An 18,621-nucleotide genomic window follows, 5' to 3' on the forward strand; every position below is an offset into this window, starting at 1 on the left:
TGGTTCTACAGAGATGTCTGAGGATAAACATTCTGAGCTGGATCTTCTCGAATACCATTTTCTTTCAGCTTATTATGAGACTGGGCTAAAGCCAACTGTGAAATTTGGGTCTGGGTTAAGTTTCTAAGCCCTGCCAAAGATTAGGGTGGTCTGATCCAAACTTTTGTTTCAAGTCTCTCTTTTCTGCTTTATCAAACCCACGTGGGGAGGTGGTTCTTCAGTGCTTTCTGAAACGTCTTTCACGCTCCCAGGAACAATGTTTAATTTCTGATATTTTCCATAAAACAAGCAGCAGAAAAATAATTTTTAAAAAAGTATCAGGTAAGGGTGGTGACTGTGATTACACGTCACTTTTGAAACCATCCTGGAGGTGTCCCCACATTTCCCAGCCCCTCCTGGATGTCCTCTGTTGTGAGGTCTCTCTGCTGTACATGTCTGGGCAGGGATGAGCACCAGACAGGGCTTGGGGACCAGGCTGTGTCCTTGTCCCCTGGAGGGGACAGAGCATTTGGCAGGGCCATGCTCCTTGCACAGTGACCCTGTCTCAGGGTGAGCCATCAGTGCTGTAGGGGCAGAGAGGGAGGGTGGTGTCGCACATGGTTTCCCACCAGGGCTGTGCCACCATCTGTGCCAGAGGAAACCTGTCCTCCCTGAGTGGTGGCAAAAGGCCCAAAACCAGCAGAAAAGTCTCCCACACAACTTCACTGACTTAATTTCCCCATAGATGTTCCTGCTTTAAAACCTCAGGGTGCTAAAATTGAGCATCCTACCAGATTAGCCTCAAAACGCTGTTGTTACATCAGAAATTCCCATTCCTGGAATAATGTGAAATTTAAAAATAAATAAAAACAAACAACAACAAAAAACACCAAAAAGCAAACAAAAAGCAACTGTGTTGAACCTCTCAGGAATTCTTGGCAAGGGCTCATGCAAAGAACGCAATGCTCTTTTATGTCGATCAAAATATTTCATCTTAATGTCTATCACTCCAAAGACATAATTCATAGAAATTCAATGATTCATTCAACAATTTCTTATTTCTAAATAGCTGCCAGGGACTCCCCTACTCCCATTCCACACAAAAAACCTCCACCAAACAAACCAAGCAACAAACAAAAACACACACCAAAAAAAACCACCAAAACATAAAAAACTACTCCAAAACAAAGCAAAGCAAAGAAACAATCACCCAAACAAACAAAATTAAAATGAGCAAAGAAACATAACCCCAAACAAACAAACAAATTCAAAAATTAAAGCTATTCTAGGGTTTGACTCTTTTTAAAACCAGAAATTGACCTTACAATGGATAAATGGAAATTTTCCGTTAAAAACATGTAGTTGCATAATTCCAGCTAGCTCTGCTCCTCCTTAAGCACTGTGAGAGCAGGGAAGTGAGACCACCTTGGTGACAGCAAGGTGCAGGTGGGAGCAGCGTGCAGACCTGGCAGGATTCCCCTTGGGAAGGGGATGAGGCCATGGGGAGATGATCCAGCTAGGTAAGGCAGCGCAGAATCACAGAATCACAGAATCAATCCCAGAATCACAGAATGAACTAGGTTGGAAAAGACCTTTAAGACCATCTAGTCCAACCCATGACCTCCTCATCAACTAAACCATGGCACCCTGTGCCACATCCAGTCGTTTTTTTAAACCAGTCCAGGGATAGTGACTCCACCACCTGCCTGGGCAGCCCATTCCCGTGCCCAATCCTCTTTCAGTGAAAAATTTCTTTCTGACATCTAACCCAAACTTTCCTTGGCACAGCTGAAGAGGTGAGGCAGCAGCCCTAACCTCTTCCCAAAACCAGTGTTGCTGCACCGATGGGGCGTTTTTCCCCAAAAATAACCAGCGCTGCCATGCACCACAGCTCCAACCTTTACCACCCCTTTATTCCTCTTCCTGCTGGCTGCCCAACCTGTTCCCCTTCTCCCTGCTGTCTCAGTGCCTGGTAATCCTCCTCTCTCCCTGCTCCAGGTGTGGTGTTCCCCTACTCCCCGCGGCTGGGGCGGTACAACCTGAACTTCCACGAGGCGCAGCGGGCGTGCGCGGAGCAGGACTCGGTGATGGCCTCCTTTGACCAGCTCTACGACGCCTGGAGGTCGGGGCTGGACTGGTGCAACGCCGGCTGGCTCAGCGATGGCTCCGTGCAGTACCCCATCACCAAGCCCAGGGAGCCCTGTGGGGGCAGGAACACCGTGCCCGGAGTCAGGAACTACGGGTTCTGGGACAAGGACAAGAGCCGCTACGACGTCTTCTGCTTCACGTCCAACTTCAACGGTGAGAGCGTTTCCTTTGCCCTTCCCCTGTAAATATCTGCGTTTAGGCAAGCTGCTCCAGAGGCAGAAAGGGGTGTTGGGTTTGTCAAAGCTCATGTTAGCCCTGGAAGATGGTAGGAATTAAATAATCAAGGTAATAACATCATTGTGGAAGTTTTAAGGGTTCGCACGCGGAGCAAAGTCGTGTTTGCCACATGGTCACGTAGGTAGTTTTTACAACTCAGGGCTTGCTCTGGATTTTCTAATATCTCTCCTTTATTAAAAGGGGAGATTAAAGTTTATACATACCCCATTAAAATTTATACACACCTTTTAATGCTGGCATGTAACCAGTTTAATTCGGTTAAAGTGATGAAGGAACCTGCAGTTCATTAATTAAGGTTTCCTGTTGAAGTCAATAATTCTGCTCCTATTGGTTAAATGTATAATCAAAACAAAATTTTGATCATCACTGCACTTATTCTGCAGTATCAAGAAGCTCCTGCTCATGTACCAAGTCTAATATGACTAATAGTTCTTTATCAGCAGACCTATTTCTAGATTTATTCATAATTCACATTTTTAATCTTAGTATGCCACTGATCAAGCCACTGATCACTTTTGCTCTGAGGTTGGACTTCTGTAAACCTTTAGCAACTGCAAGCTTTTTTTTTTTTCTATTAGTTGATAATATTTTTTTAGGTATGAAATGAAATTAAATGACCCAATCTCAGCTTGCTATCATTTCATGGTTTTTCTAGTGTCAGGAAAAGATTTAGAAAGCATTGCTGGGAATGAAAAATCCTGTACAGCATCCTACTTGTGCATAATTCCTACACAACTCTGCAGAGGCTTGGCTTGCAGCCCACTCAGACCATGGAGCATGGCCTTTTTATATTTATGCACAGATTGCTTAGCCACAGTGAAGCAGTTTTGTCCTACAGCACAGCAAAAAATAAACATAAGCCTTGGTTTCAGAAGATGTGCTCCAGTGCTAAGTCTGCGCCACCCTCCATGGAAAAAGATCCATTCAAGAAAAAAAAGAAAAAAGAACTAAACAAAGGAAAAAACCCTACCCTCCCAAAACAAAGAAAAAAAACCACACCAAAAACAAAAAAAAAAAAAACCCAAACCAAAACACCACAAAAAAAAAAATACACAGAAGAATAAAACCCCCACCAAAAAAAAAAAAAACCCAAAAACAAAAACAAAAAAAACCAGGAAACCCAAACAAATCCTCAAGCCAACAGTATTACATTAGGTTCAAAGTGATCTGAAACAAAAGTTTGGCTGATTTTTTATCATACTGCTTCATCCCATTAAATGCTGGCTCAATTCTTCTTGCTTCATTTATCCAAGGTGGAATCCTGTATGAACTCATCTCCTCTATGCAGATTTAACCCTGTGCTACAGAAATATCACCAAGGTCTTAAATAATCAAACAAAAATAATTAAAATGTGATAGCTGCACTTTTTTCCTAGTGCTTGCAGAGTGAAACCCTGTGATTACTGCTCAGTGATCACCACCCTTTTACACACCAGGAGCTGAGCAGCATCTGTTAGGGAACAAAAAGCACAATTTCTGGGGAAAAGAAGGAATAATTAGTACTGACTAAAATAAATATTAAAAAAAGAGAGAGAGAGGAAGTGCATGTAGATAGATAGATAGATAGATGATTAGATGATTTATAGATATACAGATATGTAGGTATATAGATATATAGATGATATATAGATATAGACATAGATTAGATAGATATAGATATAGATGATGATATAGATATAGATATAGATATAGATATAGATATAGATAGATATAGATGATGATATAGATAGATATAGATATAGATATAGATATAGATATAGATATAGATAGATATAGATATAGATATAGATAGACATAGATATATATAGATAGATATAGATATTGATATAGATAGATAGATAGATAGATAGATATTAGATATAGACTATAGATATATATTAGATATAGAGATATTTTCCTGTTTTCAGCACAGCATTTTGGATAAGGATGTTTAATGGCATATGTTAGCTCTCTCACTGCAGAGGGAAAAGGTTGTAATGACCCATTTTGCCACCAGGCTGGGACTGGCAGTTGCCAAAGATAGTGGCTGCACACAAAAAACCCAAAAAACCAAAAAAAAAACCCCAAATCAACAACAACAGCAAAACCAGACAAGAAAAACCCAAACAAAACAACAACAACAACAAAAAAAAACACAAAACAAAATAAATCAAAACAAAAACACAAAAAACAACCCAGAAAAAAAATTTTTAATCCACACACAGAAATAAATAAATAAATAAATAAGACCAATTATTGATTCTCTCAGCTCAGGAAGAGCCAAGCAAAATGAGGTTGTTGGGCCACAGCGCATTCCCAGTGGCTGCTGGAGTCTCCTGATATTAGGAAACAGAGGAGCCTTCAACTTCATGTAATGGAGATTGGAAAATTCCAAGGGCCACAGGAGCAGGCAAGGATAAGAAGAATTTTAAAAAAAAAGTTGTGGGAGCTTCTATAAAAAAAGAGTGAGTTCTAGATACCTTCTAAATAGTTTCTCTGTAGGGAAAAAAAAATCCCCAAATACATTATGATCTCAGAGATTATTTCAAAAAAGGTTCCATTTCAAATAATTCATCTGTAAAAGCAAAAAATTCTTGGTCTGAAATACGTGCAAGGCTTGTTGTTTACCTGAAGAAGAAAGGTAAAAGCCATGGTATTTAGCCATTTGGGTAAAAAAATGAAACTTTAACCATCAATGCAGTGAATTCAAATCCAGGTTTAGCATTTTCCCTGTGGAATTATTGGATCCCAAATGTGATGACCTGCATAGACAAAAAATACTGGTTAAAAATGAAGGCATTACACCATTAGTAAAAAAAATTTACATGCTTTTCTGTAACCTGCACAAGGAAATAGCTTGAGTAAACCTGCAATAATAAATAATCTTGGTTTGTTTTTTTTTAATTACCCTCCATGGTGCCTTTTCACAGACTGAGGCAAATGCAACACACATTTTGTTCTGCCTGTGCAGCTGATTTATACATTTATACTCAAATCTTTCTGTTGGTTCATACAAGATTTCTTCATGTTTTGTATCCAATAACATGAAATAATTTCATACCCTTTATATCTAATTGTACCAGTTTATAAAGTTATATATATAGTGATGTGTTTCATAAAACAAAGCAAAGAATAACACCAGCCTGATGCTGTCTGTGAAATCCATCAAAATATTTTGAAATAACAAAACATTTTCTGCCTGCAGTGGATGGCAATATGTTTCCCAATCTGTTTTTACATTCTTTGTGCTGATAAAGGCCATTGGAAATGAAATGTACACAAGTGGGGAGGGTCTAACTTAAACCTGAAAATTCCACATTGGAATTTCCTGGTGTCTGAGGGCTCAGCTTTGCCCTCTCACAGCCAATTTCTCCTTCACTTGTCCTGCCCAGAGGAAGCCACTTTAGTCCATGTCATCTTTAGAGAAGCTGAGGGTTCCTGCCCTGTGTGGTGGCACAACCTGACTCCATCCAAAGGTTTTCCAGGGCTGCAGATCACCCCAATTTCTCTCCTTTCCTTGTCCCAAGGAATGGGGATGCTCCTCCCCCTGCCATCCCTCCAGAAAACCAATTTGGGGAGATAAATCCTTTTGTTACAATCTTCCCCACTGAGCCTAATAGCCATAAACCAAGGAATGTATAATGGAAGAGCTGAGTGGTTATTTTCTATTTATTTTCAAAGGTCTTCTGAAGGACAACAGTTCTTTTTTTTTTTTTTAAAGGAAAATCCCTGAGGATCTTTCACACTGAAAAGTGCTAAAAGAATAAATGTAAATGTATTTATCAGGTCCTCTATAATTCAAACTTCTTGAAGAAAATAAAACATATCCAAGTACTGCTTGCATGAAACTTTCCCCCATTAACATGCATCTTGTTAAATACTTTGCCCACAGAACCCATAGTGCATAGTTGATGTTTCATCAGCTCTAGGAGAATCAAGTAAAAATCTTGTTGTAACAAAGTTAAGAACACGAAGAATAAATTTTTCAGAGCATGTTAAAAGCACAGCTGTGAGCCACCTGTTTATTACAGCAGTGACTGAGAACAAGCACGCCACTTCTGCCATTTAAATGGGAGAAAGCTTTGGAAAGTCCTGTCTGCATAATGCTGACTGTTCATTTGACTATTTCAGAGTGTTTTATCACTGGAAACATGCAGCAACTGCTCCAAAAAGAGAAACTCAACCCAAAATAAAATCACACACCCTTTATTAGCAGTGGGTACTTCTGACTCACCGGAGTCATTACTGGTATTGGTGTGTAAAAATTTTTTTTCTCATAAATTTAATTAAAAATTTGTTATTTGAGAGGATCACTGGATGTCAAAATATTTACCAGGTCCTAAATATCTCTCTCTTTTTTTTATTTTTTAAATAAGAGAAGCTTACTAATAGACCTCTCAATTGAGCACTAAGCTTGAAGAAATCTCCAAGTGTGATTCATCCCTCAAACTTCCACAGTCACGAGGGTGTGGGGTGTGTAGGTCAGTGGCTGGAGTTTTCCTCTTTCAGCTGTTCTGTTACACACAAAATCTTAAAATAGCTGTTACAGATCTGTTATTGATCTGCCCCATGGAGTCAAATCAGGCAGGATCCTCTGCAGAAGTGACCCAACAACGAGACATTAATGAGAAGGAGACAGTAAATTCCTCCCTTCCTTCCACATCAATTAACAAATTCTGAGACTGAACAGTTAGGAACCCTTCCCAACTATTACCAGGGAGAAAAACTGCAAGTCTGTACAGAGTTTATTAATGGAATTTTATGTAATCACACATTCTGCATGCACATTGCAGCCCTGTGGGGTTTACTGTAAAATTTATCTTGTTTGAGGGAAGAGCTGAGTATAGGAGCTTTTGTTATTGATGTCACATGTCAAAAGCCTGCCCTTACTGCAAATCCCTAGGAAATTACATTCCACTGGCATATGGTTTGAAGAAGATCTCATAAACTGGGTGAAGTTTACCCACTATCAGTCCAAACCCCTGTTCCCCTAAATCAGAAATCCTGTTTGCTTTGGGGAAACCTTTTAAGAGTGTATCAGTAACAGGATTTCATTTAGCAAACATTCCCTTTAGCAGCATGTCGTAAAAACTCTCAACTTGCAGAAACAGTTAAAAAGTGCTCTACAAAGGGATGTTTACCTGTTCTCAATAGCTTTCCATGGAAATTCTGTAGGTACTGTCTCTGACATCAGTGAAATTTTTTAAAAGTTTCTTTTCAACCACAGCTGCACTGCAAATGCCCTTTTTTTTTAACTGTTCTTGTCTTGATATACAATTTCTAACCTTTAGACAGGATTAATTCAATTACCTTTATATTGTGATCTGACCTGATTTTCCTTCATTTAGAAAAAAAATCCTGTTTGTTTTTTGCAGGAATCTGAAGCTGACATAACCTTTACCTTTCTCACGACATTTTCTTCACCAAGAAAGTAATCTCATACTAGGCATAGTTCTGTGTGTCTACTTGATTTTTGTGAGGCAGAAAGTGGATATTGTTTTGGAGTACACTTTAATTAAGCAGTCAAGAGTGTGCTCTGGAATTAGAAAGTGCCCAGAAGATTAAAATCCTTCCGTTTTTTCAGCTAACTCTCCTCTTCAGGAGGAGGCAGATTGAAAAGTTGTGAATTTATTTGGAAATTAGTGAATGCCTTCAAAGAAACATGATTCTTCTGCAGTCCACTTGGCTGTCAAAGCAGTGATGATAAATAACCCCAAGTATAATGAATGAAATGCTCACAATGAATGTTTATTGCCTTGATAAATGGAATCAATATTAATATTATTGCTGTGTATGGATTAGTAGGAGAGACTTTGCTTTTTGGGCTTTGTTTTCTGGCATCTATTTTCATTACCTTGAGACAGGGAACATTTTTCTCAGCAGCACTATCAGCTCAGTCTCATGTTGTGGTGAGGATATACCCTTTGATGCCTAAAGAGAAACAGAGCTGCAGAACTGCTGGTGAAGACTTAAAACAGACATAATTTGGCTCCACCACAGGCTCAAACTCTTCTCCTCAGAATCTGTTTGATACCTTGGCCTTCTCACCAAAACAAAACAAAACAAAACAAAACAACAACAACAAAAAAACACCAAAAAAAACCAACACGACAAACAAACAAAAAATTTTTTTTTTTGCTTGTATTTCTTCAGAAGCAAGGTCACCACCTTGTCAGAGAGCAAAATAGCATGCATTACCTGCAGCTGCCCTCTCCTAAAATGCTAACACTGAATATGACTTCAGGTGCAGGTGCCATCTTTTGATACTAGAAGAAATAAATGTAGCATTGCCCTTTTTTATTCTTTTGGTAGGTTTTCTTGGGTTTTTGTTTTGGGGTTTTTTTGTTGTTGTTGCTGGTTTTTTTGTCATGTGGGGGTTTTTTTTGTTCAAATAGTCTGTTTTCTGTAGCTGGACTGTTTTTTGTTTGTTGTTTTGTTTTTTTTCCTCCTGACACTTATCAACTCAACATACAAAAAAAATCACAATATTTTTAATAACACTATATCCAACTGGCACAGACCCACATGACCACTGTTTCACATGATCCTTCAACAGAACATCTCCATTTCTCCTCGAAAGTCAGTGTTGTGGTATTGTTGCCCGAAATCAAAGCAGAAAAAAAAAGCCTTGCCACAGTATTAAAATGGTAGCATGAAATAGATGTTATTTATTGGAAGCTTCCAGGTGTATCCATAGTCATGGGCTATGTGCACAATGGTGTTGAATTTTTACAGTTTTTATAAGGTTAATTAATTAGGATATCTAAGAGGTACATCCAATAGGAAATTTGGGTTGGTGCAAGGGCTTCTATGCCCCAATTCCTGTTATGTTTTCTTTTAGGTCCTTACTTGAAAATAAGACCAAACAGTATTTCAGGAATGTGTTGGAAGTTCAGCTTATTACTCTAAAATCTAAGAGAAAGAGTAGGAAAAATACCAGGAGCTATAAAACTGGTATACAGAGCTGTGGATGTATGAAAAGTGTATGAAAAATACATAAAACCAAAAATCTTTAGGCAACACCGTTGAGGTCACAGAATCACCTGAAAGGTGGCTGTGGTCGGGTGGGGTTAGGCTCTTTCTCTAGGCAGCACTGACAGAACCAGAGGACACAGTCTCAAGCTTCTCCAATGGAAATTTAGTTTGGGTAATAGGAAAAAGTTTTTTTACAGAAAGGGAACTATAAAGTTCTGTACAGAAAGGGAAAGTTCTGAAATGGCTGCCTGGGGAGGCGGTGCAGTCACCATCCTTGGGTGTGTTTAACCAAGCCTGAATGTGGCACTGGGTGCCAGGGTTGAGTTGAGCTGTTGGGGCTGTGTTGGACTTGATGATCTTGAAAGTCTCTTCCAATCTGGTGATTCTGTGAATTCTGTGATTCTGTAATCACAGGATGTAAGACTAACGCCCAACCTCCGCACCGCTAACAACTCCGCCTTCCTCCTCCCCTTTCCAGGTTGCTTCTACTACCTGATCCACCCCACAGAAAGGGAATGATAAAGTTCTGTACAGAAAGGGAAATTTCTGAAATGCCTGCCTGGGGAGGTGGTGGATTCACCATCCTTGGGTGTGTTTAACCAAGCCTGAATGTGGCACTGGGTGCCAGGGTTGAGTTGAGCTGTTGGGGCTGGGTTGGACTTGATGATCTTGAAAGTCTCTTCCAACCTGGTCTTCTGTGAATTCTGTGATTCTGTGATCAGAGGTTGCAAGACTAACGCCCAACCTCCGCACCGCTAACACCTCCACCTTCCTCCTCCCCTTTCCAGGTCGCTTCTACTACCTGATCCACCCCACCAAGCTGACCTACGACGAGGCCGTGCAAGCCTGCCTGAAGGACGGCTCCCAGATCGCCAAGGTGGGGCAGATCTTCGCGGCCTGGAAGCTGCTGGGCTACGACCGCTGCGACGCGGGCTGGCTGGCGGACGGCAGCGTGCGCTACCCCATCTCCCGGCCGCGGAAGCGCTGCAGCCCCAGCGAGGCCGCCGTGCGCTTCGTCGGCTTCCCCGACAAGAAGCACAAGCTGTACGGTGTCTACTGCTTCAGGGCCTACAACTGAGAGGGTGTACCTAGAGCGTGAAAGTTGTTGTTGGGGGTTTTTTTTGGTGTTTTTTGTTAAACGTGTGAAAAATGTCTTTTTTTGGGTTTTTTTGGGGTTTTTTTTTTTTTTGGTATGAACTCATGCAAGCTACCAAAACTGTGATAAACCTCTTTTACTTACTGTAAAGAGTAATTTTCGTAGACACTCCCTCCCCCAGACCCATTGGTTTGGTTTGGTTTTGTTTTAGTGTTTTGCTTTTTTGTTTTGTTTTGGGGTTTTTTTGTTTGTTTTTTTTTTTTTTTGTGAAAATATCATTCCATAGATATTTTAAATTAATATAATTTAATGGGAGCTCTAGGTAAGAAACTTTTAGATTCAAATTCTTTAAGCTATGTCATCCCAAAAAATTTATAATTTTTGTGAATGGGGCATGCAATAGAGCTTGACAATTGCTAGGGCACAATTATGGAGTGTAAGGCTACTCAAAGCAGAAGCTTTTAAAAGCACAGATTTTACATATTTGTACCAGTTTGAGAAACACTGCAAATTGATTATGACAGGAATTTTAAAATAAAACAATCTTTTTGTTAAAGGGGATCAGTGAGGTTTCGCAAAGAAATCTCACAACAATATATGTTAGCAAATAACTGTTTTCACTGGTTCACATGGGAACAACAGAGAGTTTAATAAAAGCAGCTAAAACGGTCCTCAAAAATAGGACTAGTTTTACAGTTTCAAACCTTGCCTTTCTGAAAAATAAGCTCATGGTCCCATGCATAGGAAGAAGCACAATTAGTTCTCCTGAACATTTCAATTGTGTTTTTGTTGAGTATAAATCATTGAGTGAATAAGTAACTAATGAGAAAACTGTTCTTTTCTTCTTCTCTCCAATTAAAGATGCCTGAGAAGTGTTGTATTACCTTTGAGTAGCTTTACTGAGCTATTTTTAAACTCTTAAAGGCCATTTGCTAAGCAGCATAATAGCATCTACTCAGGGCAGTTGTATAAATGAACTGCTGGACAGAGAAATTGTAAACTTTAGCAGCTTGATTTTACATTAGCCTTTGAAATGTTATTGTCTTAATTAAAGAACATTACAGTATTTAATATTTCTTAGCTATTTACACATCACAAGAAAAAAAATTAGAAAAAAAATATTTAAAATGGTGAAGTCTTAAACAAAGAGTATTAGACAAAATCTGAAACCAGCCATTAAGTTTTAGAAGAGAAAAACAGAAAAAAAAATTCATTTCCTTACATGTTATTTGTATCTAAAAAGTGCATCTGTTTTTTAAACTATCAGTGAAATAACATAGTATCGTTAGCCCTGAAATATTTAGTTAGTCCTCCTTAGAGTTAAGAGAAAATAAAGCTATTGAAATACTTATTTTCACTAAATCTGCAGTGGTCTAGGTGGAAGATGTTTACCTAAATCTGCCAGTGTCAGAGACAAACACGCACTGTGCATGGTGCCTAGGATTTTCAGAGCTGCCTAAAGCACTAGGTCCTCCCTAAGTACCAGTTTGAGGGAATTTGGGATTTCTAATGCAAACTCACTTTGGATGCAGCAATTCTTGGTGCTCATCTTCAGCTACCTTAATGAAACCAGTTTTTCAGAGAGCAGGTGCTCAAGGCTTTCTGAAAATTTACTCCACTCATGGTGTCTCAAGCTGGATATCCAAAAAAAAAAATAAAAGGCAGAGAGGCCACTGATTAAAAATATCTTGGTCTCGGGTAATCTCTTCAGCATTTTTCGATGTTCTCTATCCAGTATTGGTTCTACCACTTAAAAATGGAGAACTCTTTTTCCTACTCCACGCTTGCTGACTACGAAGAACTCAGAGGACCAACATTTGTATTTACGCAAAGTTTTATAGCTGCCCACTGTTTCCATAATTTAAACGAGGTATAGTGGTATTTATCCAACTAGGACACAACCTGTATGCTTTCATGGATCGTTTGGTGTAGCTATTTTCCCGTGGACGTGAGTAAATAAATCTCTTTCCCAGAGTGGTTGTGGTCCTGTTTTAAGATTCTGTGAGCAAACAAGGGACAAGATATGGAAAGGGGCTGTAGAGTAAGGTGTATTTTAATGGAGTTCATTCCCACTGAACTCAGAGGCAAATTTCCATCCTTCTGGGGATATTTGCGTCCTCTGTGGATATCTGATCATATTTTACAGATGGAGCAATCTCAGTGCCAAACCCCCTCCTTTTTTTTAATCCACCAGGAATTGGATTTTTTCAAAATGGTATCCCTTAGCTATAAATGGAGACACTACAGGTCGAGTCCCTGAAACCATGCAACCCTTTTTGAACAGCCATTTTTTTTAAATCGGTGCCCATTTCACACATTTTCTCAGGCCATTCAGAGCCTCCTCTGAAACCTTTGGAGGAAAAAAATGGAAATGGAAGTAGAAATGTTAAATACCCAACCAGGAAAAGGAGTGGGGTATGCAAGAGTGGACCATGATCAAGAGGAATAAGTCATTCCTCCATCCAACCTTCAGAAAATTTGAAAAAATGCAAAGTGTTCTGCAGTCTTTCTTCTGAAGTTTGGACAGGGAGGTTGTGGGGTGGGAAAAGCTGTAGAGAATATCCAAGTAAATACCACAGCTAGATCCAGAGTTGCTGTAAAGAGGGGAGCCTTACGTAGCTGGCTCTACCCTCCCCAAAGATCTGCTACATCTGGAGGAGGCTGAATGTTTTTCTTATTGCACAGAGGTGAAGAGACCCTCATGAATTTTTTTTTTGTACCTCTCCAAAGAAACCCCCAGGGTTTCACCCAGACACATCTTTTCTTTTTTTAGTTTTTCTTTTGTTTTGGTTTGGTGGTTTTTTTTGCAGGAATGGGGATTATATTTTGCCTGCATTAAAAAAAAAAAATGTACACATCCAACCCACTCGTGGGGCTGGCTGAAGTGCCCTCACTGCTAGACCAAAGGCACTGCGAGAAAGGCCAAGCTCAGCCTTTCACCAACTTTGCAACGCTCTGGAGATGGCTGGTCAGGTCCTAAATCACAGCAATCTCAGGCTTGCTCTTATTTTTGCCTTCTGTGTCCAAATCTTCCCCGGGCCATCCACGGTCCGGGCGTAGCATCCCCCGACCCTCCCCTGCTTCCAGCATCCCCCAAAATCCCAGCACAACCCCAGGACGGTGGCTGAGCAGGCTCTGCACCACCCACCCAGGGGACTCCCCCTGTCTTGGCAGCACGAGGAGGGCAACGAGGGGTCAGGGTGTCCAGAGGGACGCCGAGCTGGCGTGAATGGCCGAATTTTACCAAAACCGCGCGGTTTTGCCGCCTGTGAGTTCGCGCGGGAGACGCCGCTTGCTTGGGGTCGTAATTTCACGTGTGGAATCACAGGGTGTGGCCTCACACCCGCCCTGTTGCCCACCAGGAGCTCGGTAGTCCAATTTGGGATCAGGCTGGATTTAGGTCTGTGTACCAAAATACAATGTTACATGCTATTAGAACAGCTAATCTGATAGTCCGGTGAAAATGCGTTTGTACGGAACAAAAAAAAATAAGTGTGTAAAAAAAAAATTAGTTCTAATGTAAAGAGGTATAAAAACCATATGAAATGTGTATGATTACCTGAGAACTGGGCACAAATAGACAAAAAGACACGAATTGTATTTATTTTTACAGCTAATGACTCCATCTCCTTTTGTAATGTCGAATGTCAGGATGTTTTCGTATTTTCAACTAAGCTAGCTAGGTGCTTGAATAAAAACTTTGAAAAGCAGCTTAATAACTGGATTAAAGCCTGTGCTATTTTCTGTTCATGAGAGAATATTGTTAGCGTCATGTTCTCTGTCATTATCTTCTATTTCACAATGTATCAGAATTTTAATGCCCATGAATTAACAACAATTAAATCATGTTGTTCTTTCCAATATCATGATTTCTCCTTATTGACTGACCATTCTTCTACTTCTGCCTCAGAAAACACAAATAGGGAAAATCAAAATATGAAAATACTTACTTTGCCATACTAAACAAAGTGGTTATGAAACTAAGGGGTGGGAGGGGAAAGACTACTCTGTGAACATGATTCACAAAGAAAATAAAGAGAACTGTATTCCAAATCCTTTGGTTTATGCTTCTTTGAAGCATTTTTAAAGTAAAAGTGTAAGTACCAATTTCTTCTTTATGTTTTCTGCCATCTTCTAAAATAAAATAAACCATAAATAAAAAGGTGCTTTTAAAATTATTTTCATAGTTATGGTTGATATGACACTGCACATCCATCTCTAGAAATTGGATGTAGAACAGTGTTTTGTGCATGAGAAAATTTATTAAATTATTTATATAAATCCTCCAGCCTTAGAAATTAAAGCCCAACAAAAATCTCTCTTTGTAAAGTGCGACAAGAAAAGTTTCCAGCATCAAGCAAGAATTAATTATTCAAAGCAATTGGCCAGCTTTTCAGCTTCTGTAATCACACCACTTCTGCAGTCTCTTAATGATCTTTGCCAGAAAGTTAATCCTGAAACTTGCCTGCACTGCACCATTTTGCTGGGAAACACTAATATTTCATAAGATTTTAGTACTTTGGGCATGTTTAGAAAGAGGACAAAAAGAGCTTGGGAAAATTTGTCACTCAGAACAAGGGAAATCTATGTTGTCATTAATACACATTTCAGACTAATATCCTTTACTTTCTAACAATTGAGTTTAAAAAATTTAAAACTTGCAATGTTCCAATTCACAACATCATTAAAACTGCCTTTTGAATAAGCAGTCATGCAGTAACAAAGATTTTAATTAATAGTAGCAGATTCCCTGCAATGATATCTTGCTGTTCAAAACAGAGTCACTGTCTTTGTGCTTGGAAGCTTCTGGATTTAAGGCTTGATTGAACTACCTCAAAACCAGAAATGTGCAGATTTTTGCCCAAACTCTCAGAAAATAAGGGAGAAGACTGCCATGGGGTTTAGCCATTCTCTTATTTAATCAGGAATGACACCAGCAGCTTTCTGTTCAGCAACAGCCAGTCGTCCTTCTTGAAGGCTTCATGAAGATGTTTTTACATATTTCTTAGCCATTTTCTCCCTTTTTGAGAAGCAGTTACAACAGATTAACAAATACATCGTGGAGCAGAAATATCTCAGTGCCAGGTAGTTTGTTCTGTAAAGAGACAAGATTTCTCTGGCCTTCAAATTAAAAAAGAGAATTACAACAAAAAGGTATTAAAAAACAAACAAACAAAATTAAAAAAAAAAGGCAGGAAAAAAACACCAAAAAAACCCAAACAAGAAAACAAACAAACAAGACAAACAAACAAAAAAAAAACTAACAAAAAAAAAATCCCCCACAACTGTCACTGCTGAAAGTTATTTAATAACAACTGAAAAATTTCTCCTCTTCCTCTGCCATGAACAGTGATGTTACCTTTAAACATGCAGGTTCCTGGAAGGCTTTTGAAGAAGGAAGGACAACAGGAAGTAATAATTTAGTTCCCCATCTCTCAGGCAGAGTATATTTTGCCTAATAATAATTATTAGGCTACATGTTTAATCATATAATTTAAAAAAAAATAAAATCAACCAGACCAATAGTAAATCAAGAGTTTGGAAGGGATTTCTTCTTTTTCATTGCCAAGCCTTAATCTGGAGGATTTTTTGGGGGAAGGGCATCTAAGAATGTCTCAATCCATAAAGCTACAACAGTGTACACTGTAAAGCCCATCTATTTCTTCAATATTTTGCCAGAGGCAAGCACTTGTTTAACAAAAGACAGCAGCCCTAACAGAGGCCTCAGCTAATGAATTATTCACTGGTATATATTCCAGTGCACCCAATGGGTATTTAATGGATTAATTTTTTTTGAAATGCCAGCAAAACAAACCCAAAATGGTATTTCTTGGTACTGAATAAGGACAGTTTGGGGTTTGTTCTTTGCTTAAAAGATGCATTGTCAGGCATTGCAGCTCCTTACTTCCTACACAGATGTTCACTGTACTTATATACATGATGCTGTTTTTGCTTGCCACTTAATTTCATCCTGATTTCTTTAATGGCTGGAAGAAATTTAAGTTCCTTATTTCCTTTTATGTAGGAAAAGGTCACATTTAAAAATTTTGGCGTTCCAGCTCAAACACAAGAGAGACAGACTGAGAAACCTTCTTTGCAGTAGGATTGGGCCTGCCTCTTACAATTAATTAGGAAAAAACCACAGCATTAAATGAATTTACATCCTGTGTTAGCAAACATGAGCCATCAGTGATGTTGCACTTCCCTCACTTTCAAGGATGTTTTTAATGAGGTTTTAGCTCTTTGTCAGAGCCCCTGGTTTGGAATCTTTGATTTTCACCAGGAACAAGAAAACCACACCTAGAAAAACCACACCGCAAAAAAAAAAAAAAAAAAATCCACCACACAACACATCTCACAAAACCACACCTCAAAAAGCAGAGGGAAGGATGACAGGAAGAAGCCAACAGCATTTCTGCCATGTCGAAATTCACATTTATGTCATTAATGGTCTCCAGTGGAATAAGTACTTAAACTGATCACCCTGCTTAGCCCTTCCTTGGACTTAAACATCTGCTAGCTAAGTGTTTCTAAATGTTTGATTATGAAAAAAAATAACAGTGATCTCTCTAGTTAGCTGACAATTTAAATGCTGTGCACACAGGTTAAGGTCAGCTACATATGTGCATTTAAAATTAATCAGTGCAATTACTTGAGGGCAGCTCTGTGGTTTTGAAGTGCAGCTCCCAACCACCTGCACCTTTTTGCCCTTGGCCTCGTTTAATACAGTTTCTGTTCATGTGATTTAGGTTTTCTTTGTAGGAAATTAAATTTGAAGCTCAGGGTGAGGTGGAGCATCAAATTCATCCCACCCATAAGGGGAATACAACAGACTGACCCAATCCTTGAGCCCTGGGACATCTTCAGAACACATCCATAGGGTGGATTTTTGTTTCAGGGCCTGAACTAAAATGCAACCTGATGAAAAAAAGCCCTAAAACTCACCACTGTGCAGATGCAGATGTGGCTGGCTGTGGTCAGTGCTGGAGATCCAGCTGCTCCAGTTTGGAGGGCAATCCAAAGAGACTTTTGTCCTTTCTGAGCCCTCCCATGGAGAGGTGCTGGGTTTGGGATTTGATGGCAGTGCTTGGACACCGAGTCCACCTAAAAACACTTAACCAATAACCAGGGCACCCTAAAAAAATATATTTTAAATGGGGGGGGGGGGGGTCTTTTGTATCCTGCCAAAACAATGATAGAAGGAAAAAAATAAATTAAACAGGGTTTTAGAGTTGCTTTTGGGCTCATTGACTGTGTTGCAAGCTGGCAGCACTAATCTGCAATCATCCCACTTTCATCAAGCCTCCACACCCTAATCAACTCCAAAAGATCCAGGTAATCTGGTTTCTGTCCATTCTTTATGGGAACCCAACAAAACATTTCTTTGTTTAGAGATCAGTGCAGCACAGTGTGATTAGCATGCACCCAGCGTTGCTTTTGTGCAAAGCCAGTTAAAATAAGATTTTATGCTGTTACTGACTGCAATCAAGTGCAGCTCAGCTTTGCTGCATCAGCTTGTCTCAGGGGAGTTTCTTGGGATATTTAGTTCTGGAAAATAGAGTGCTCAGCACAAAACCAACATTTGGGGTGTTTTTAACTTTTTTTTTTTTTTTTTTTTTTTTCCATTTCTCTGCCTCTCGGTTCCACAGTAACACCTTCACCTTTTTTTACCCCAAGAGGTGACACAAAAAAAGCACAGGAATATCCCCAAAACACAGAGCTGCAAAAAAGGTCTTCAATTCTCACGGCTTCTACAAACACTTCTCAAGTTATCTCAGAGATAGTTATCAAAAAAGGGCTGTGTCAAGGAAGGCGCCAGGAAAAACTGACTTTCCCATTTTTAAAACATGACCCTCAAGGCTGAATACTTCCAGAAAAGTTGATACCTACCCTTAGAAATTTCTAGAGATAGCATGTAAGTATCAATCTTCTCTGCAAAAAGGGAAATAAATAACTAAAAAAATATAAAATGCATAATAGAAAATAAAAACTAAAAAAAACACCCCAACAACAACAAAAACCAAACCAAAATATAAAATACATAATGTAAAATAAAAACTAAAAAAAAACCAACAACAAAAACCAAACTAAATATAAAATAAATAATATAAAATAAAAAACTTTTAAAAAACCTAACAACAAAAAAACCCAAAACCAACCAAAAAACCCAAAAAAACCCCACCAAACCTGAACATGAAAAAAAAAAA

General features: G+C 39.1%; 1 protein-coding gene across 1 annotated transcript in view; it reads left to right on the forward strand.

Moving 5' to 3' along the window:
• HAPLN1 (hyaluronan and proteoglycan link protein 1) overlaps positions 1 to 14,245 on the forward strand; it is a 37,451-nt gene extending 23,206 nt beyond the window's left edge. The window contains exons 5-6 of the mRNA XM_064404300.1: positions 1,978 to 2,280; positions 10,107 to 14,245. Of these exons, the coding sequence (XP_064260370.1) occupies positions 1,978 to 2,280; positions 10,107 to 10,396 (593 nt within the window). The 3' untranslated portion in view covers positions 10,397 to 14,245. The remainder of the gene's footprint in view (positions 1 to 1,977; positions 2,281 to 10,106) is intronic.
• Positions 14,246 to 18,621: the final 4,376 nt, after the last annotated feature.

This window comes from Passer domesticus, chromosome Z (genome assembly GCF_036417665.1).
Source record: "Passer domesticus isolate bPasDom1 chromosome Z, bPasDom1.hap1, whole genome shotgun sequence".
Lineage (NCBI taxonomy): Eukaryota > Metazoa > Chordata > Aves > Passeriformes > Passeridae > Passer > Passer domesticus.